Below are 5,000 nucleotides of genomic sequence, written 5' to 3' on the forward strand. Positions count from 1 at the left end.
AAGTCAAATCTACGGCGACTCGTACCTCCCTCCTGGCTTAGGATACACCAACCGATACATCCCGTACTCAGTTGCTGAGAATATGTCCTTGCAACGCATGACGATACCCGGCAAAGGACCTGTCTACACACACCCAGCCTTGCTTGGCAACAGCAGTTTTTACCCACAAAAACATGGACTTCCATATATTGGAGTACATCCAAACCAGGGTGACTTCATGACATACCAGAACTCCCAAGGAATGGCTTCTCCGTCTGTTTCCTCCCACACTGGTCTTGAGCGAATTGAAACCCAAGATAAAACCTGGAATCTAGAGCCATACAGGAACCATGAAAGACTGGACGTTGACAGCTCCCAAAACAGGGACAAAGAGAGAGAAAAGTCCACAAACAAAACCATAAAAGCTTCAAGTAAAAGCCTCACTTGTACCAGAGAAGATGTTGTTTGTATTGACCTAGTGCGGGATGAGCCGGATGAAGATCTGTCCATCAACAAGCACAGCTCTACCTTCAGAGATTCCTCCAGGCTTGGTGGAAATGGCTGTAACCAAATCCAAGAAAGAGATCCTCCAAAACCCCTTCCTCCCAACCAGGCTGCCGAGCAGAGACAAGACTTAAAACCCAACAAGAACAGAAATAATTGGAGGTAAGTAATGTTTTAAGCACCCCTAGAGATCATCTCCCATTCCCTTTTAAAAGCCAGTGCGTTTGGACCTTGGAGCATTGCTCTTATGATGGAGGATTTGCACCGTAATATTTTTATTTGTAATCTTGCGTCGGGCTTTGTGCTGCGCTGCACCGGGTGCAAGATAGGGTCCAGAAAGAAAGCAATTTGTTTGAGTGTAACCCACACCAGTCAGTAACAGTGTTCTTTTGTTTTGTTAAGAAGGTATGATTTAAATTTTGTTTCATATTTATTCTTGTTATCTTCCCAAGATCTTCCTTGTTGTTGTCAGTGTTTTGGATTCTGTAAAAAGAAAGAAATAAGTTTGATGAAATCTTAAGAACAAAGGTTACTCTGTAATCTGCCTTTTACCATTTCAGTGTTGATTGTAAAAAGAAATGTAATGTAGACAACATCCTCATCAAAACTCTTCCTGTTTTCATCCTCCTAGTGACAACGTCCCAGAGGAGACCCCCGAAAAGGAGGAGGCACTTAGCCTGATCCCAGACATCCCAGAGGAGCAGACAATGTGCTGTGCTCGGACTTCTCCACAGCAGTATTCAAGAAAATATAAAACTGGAGCCTCTGGTGTTACTGAAGACTCGATAACGGGTGTCCCGAGTGTTCGAAATAGGCCTCACGTCAATACATACCCCGAGCAAGACCCTTCCAGAAATAGCATCCCATTGGATCCTTTTGGCAAGGACCATTCAAATGGCAATGCCAAATCTAACACCACCGTGGGAACTGAAGAGTTCCCGAAGAGTTCATCCTTTGGGGACCAATGTCTCTCAGAAAGTCCGGCTTTTAATCCGCGGATTTCAGCTTTAGGAGTTATGAAACCCAGGTCTCCAGTATGTGATAACATCGACCCAAGATGTCCTACGTGCAACAGCGGAGATCCAAACGTTGTCAAGAGAAATCTTGCGGGCTCGTGTGTTGCAAGTGGTCGGAATAATGGAGTTGAGAGTAACGAAGGGAAGTCAAAGGCCTCAGCAAATACAAATGTTAACCCCGAGCAAAACGCATCCAAAAATGGCAACAAATTGAGTCCTTTTTGCAAAGAAAGTTCTTCGAATGACAACAACAAATCTAACAACTCTGTGGTAACCGAAGAGTTCGCGAAGAATTCGTCCTTTGGGGACAAATGTCTCTCAGAAAGTCCGAAATCTAATCCCCGGGTTTCGGTTTTGAACACTAGGGCTCCATTTTGTGTCAACTCCAACCCAAGAAGTCCTACTTGTAACAGCAGAGATCCAAGTTCAGTCAACAGACATTTTGTGGGTCCATGTTGCCGAAATCTGACGCCTCTCACTTCTGAAGCCAGGCCTTTCAGCGGAACAACCCATGGGAACATCAACCCTGTGTCTCTGAACGTAAGGAGCGTCAATGCTGGATTTACAAATTGTGAAAACCGCAATGCCATGCGTCCAGATTGTGGAACCAATCTCAGAGCTCCTGCATGTGGAAGGAACTGTTTTAGTTGTCCAAATTGCAGAAGTACACCCTCTAAAGGTGAGTCTTTTGGATATAACCAGCCGTGTGTACATCACAATCCCAGGGCTCTTACATTTGGAAACAGTTTTCCTCGAGGCCCAACCTGTCGGCACATTTCACCTGGAAACACTACAAATGGAGGCTTTAACTTGCCGGCAGATCTGACTCGAGAGGACCGAAAATACGAAGGCCTTTCCTCCGATGAGGCAGCAAACTCCGGCCTCATCTGTGGAGACGTGAACGAAGACGCTCAGGACAACATGGATCTTCTGGTAGATGAGGAGGACGAGGGATCTTGCTGCAGTAAAGGCCGGCGCTCCGGCCTCACCAAACGCATCGCCAACTCATCCGGCTATGTGGGCGACCGCTTTAAATGCATGACCACAGAGCTCTACGCCGACTCCAGCAAGCTGAGCAGAGAGCAGAAAGCACTTCAGGTAAGTCTACGTTTACTTCTGTTACATGTAGGTTCGGCCGAATACTGAATCCACTCGTTAAGATTCTGCCATATCCGAAACGGAATACCGAATCCTCCTCCCATCCTCAGTCCATTAACACAGTAAACACATTAATGAAGCAAACAACATCCACAGCCTCTGAAATAGTTAAAAAGGTGACAAAAAGACGTCATAAAGGCGACATAAAGGCGACATAAAGGTGACACGGAAATGACAACGCGTCACGTGGGTCTGTCTGCTCCCGGATTTCAAAGTCGAACCATAATGGCAGCTCGTTTGGAAATACGATCTCGTATTTTATGAAAATAGTTCACTTCCCGACTGCCCACTGGCTGATTCAACATGTCAAATCGGCCCAAATACTGCTGTGTGTCCCTGTGTGTGTGTGTGTGTGTGTGTGTGTGTGTGTGTGTGTGTGTGTGCTGCTGTGCGTCCCTGTGTGTGTAACAAGCATAGTGTGCACGTGCTGTGCACGAGCCTAGGAGCATTTTACTAATGCTCTGTTAAAATAACAATGAAATGCTGCGTTATTGACTTTAGACCAGGTTTTTGTTGGTCAATGGTGCCATCACTTCCCACTGTAAGACTAGCACGCCCAGAATGCACCTGAACACACCTCCCTGTAAGACCAGCACGCCCAGAATGCACCTGAACACACCTCCCTGTAAGACCAGCACGCCCAGAATGCACCTGAACGCACCTCCCTGTAAGACCAGCACGCCCAGAATGCACCTGAACACACCTCCCTGTAAGACCAGCACGCCCAGAATGCACCTGAACACACCTCCCTGTAAGACCAGCACGCCCAGAATGCACCTGAACACACCTTTCTGTAAGACCAGCAGGGCCACAGATGGGAGCAGGTGCATTTGTTATTTAAACGACGCAGGCGCTGGACAGGAAATTAACAACTGCGTCGGTCTAAAACTAGCAAAGACACTTGTTTGCTTCACCTGTTCACCTGGGTTTTTTGGGCTTTGACAGAGAGGGGGGGGGGGAGCCTGGGAGCGAACACTTTCTGTTGACCGCCGCACTAACGCACGACTCACAAAGTAACTTTACATTTGGTAACTGCAGTGCTAGTTGTATTTTACGTGTGGAGGAATACATCATTGTAGTACAATCTGGAGCGTGTCTCAGTGGCTGTGTCTCATTCCTCATACTTCCATCAGTCCACCGCTAACGTGCACTGACCACTTACTGCCGTAGTGACCACTTTCGATGGTTAGTGTTGTCCCAAAAGGAACAGTTCTGGTCTGAGATGTTGTGAAGAATGAGAAGTTATGATAAGGGGATTACTTTCTTGTTCCCCTCCTGGGCGCCGTGGGTCATGTTAGGATAACGTGGTTGGTGTATGGCGTCAGGTATCCCGCTGGTTTCTCCCCAAAAACAAGAAAATGGAGGCAGAGAGAAGTCTCTCTTTTTCTTTTCTCTTTCGGTCTGTCTTTATATATCTCTCTCAGACTTTCATCTCTCTCTCTCGACATCAGCTTTTTGCTCTATTTTTGTTTCTGTCTGTCTGTGTGTGTGTGTGTGTGTGCGTGTGTGTGTGTGTGTGTGTGTGTGTGTTTGTTGTTTCTCTGCCTCTCTCTTCGTCGCTTGTTATTCTTCTTCCTCTTCACCTCCTAGTCCCCCTCGAGATCCCCCCTTCAACTCAAATTAAATTCCTCCTCCTCCTCCTCCTCCTCCTCCTCCTCCTCCTCCTCCTCCTCCTCCTCTTCCATCCCTCGACACATAGAGGATAGAAAGTAGTACTTTTAATGAAATCCTCTTCCTTTTTCTTCCTCTTCTTCCTCATCCTTTCAACCCAAAATAGCCTCGACTACTAAATAACAATAAATAAATAAGAACTACACATCCCATCAAACAGCGTTTCTTTGTGCTATGAATTGGACCAAAAGGACGCAAAACAAACACCTGTCAAATCTGTGAAAGTCATAACCTAACCTAAGATGCTTTGAGTTGCATTTTGGGAAATGTAGGACGCAGTTTTTTGGAGTTTGACCCACACGCACGCACACGAACGCTCACGCACGCTCACGCACGTGTTGGTGCTGTTGGTGCTGGTGCTGTTGGTGCTGTTGGTGCTGGTGGTGCTGGTGTTGGTGTTGCTGGTGCTGGTGCTGCTGGTGCTGTTGGTGTTGGTGTTGTTGGTGTTGTTGGTGTTGTTGGTGCTGGTGTTGTTGGTGTTGTTGGTGCTGGTGTTGTTGGTGTTGTTGGTGTTGGTGTTGTTGGTGTTGGTGTTGTTGGTGTTGTTGGTGTTGGTGTGGTTGTTGTTGGTGTTGTTGGTGTTGGTGTTGTTGGTGTTGTTGGTGTTGGTGTTGTTGGTGTTGGTGTTGTTGGTGTTGGTGTTGTTGTTGTTGGTGGTGTTGGTGTTGTTGT

The 5,000-nt window shown here is 46.8% G+C and overlaps 1 protein-coding gene across 1 annotated transcript in view; it reads left to right on the forward strand.

Moving 5' to 3' along the window:
* LOC144513728 (BCL-6 corepressor-like) overlaps positions 1-5,000 on the forward strand; it is a 57,031-nt gene that overhangs the window by 11,734 nt on the left and 40,297 nt on the right. The window contains exons 3-4 of the mRNA XM_078244902.1: positions 1-645; positions 1,115-2,597. The exon at positions 1-645 is cut by the window's left edge and continues 1,628 nt beyond it. Of these exons, the coding sequence (XP_078101028.1) occupies positions 1-645; positions 1,115-2,597 (2,128 nt within the window). The remainder of the gene's footprint in view (positions 646-1,114; positions 2,598-5,000) is intronic.

This window comes from Sander vitreus, unplaced genomic scaffold, assembly GCF_031162955.1.
Source record: "Sander vitreus isolate 19-12246 unplaced genomic scaffold, sanVit1 ctg330_0, whole genome shotgun sequence".
NCBI classification, from domain to species: Eukaryota; Metazoa; Chordata; class Actinopteri; order Perciformes; family Percidae; genus Sander; species Sander vitreus.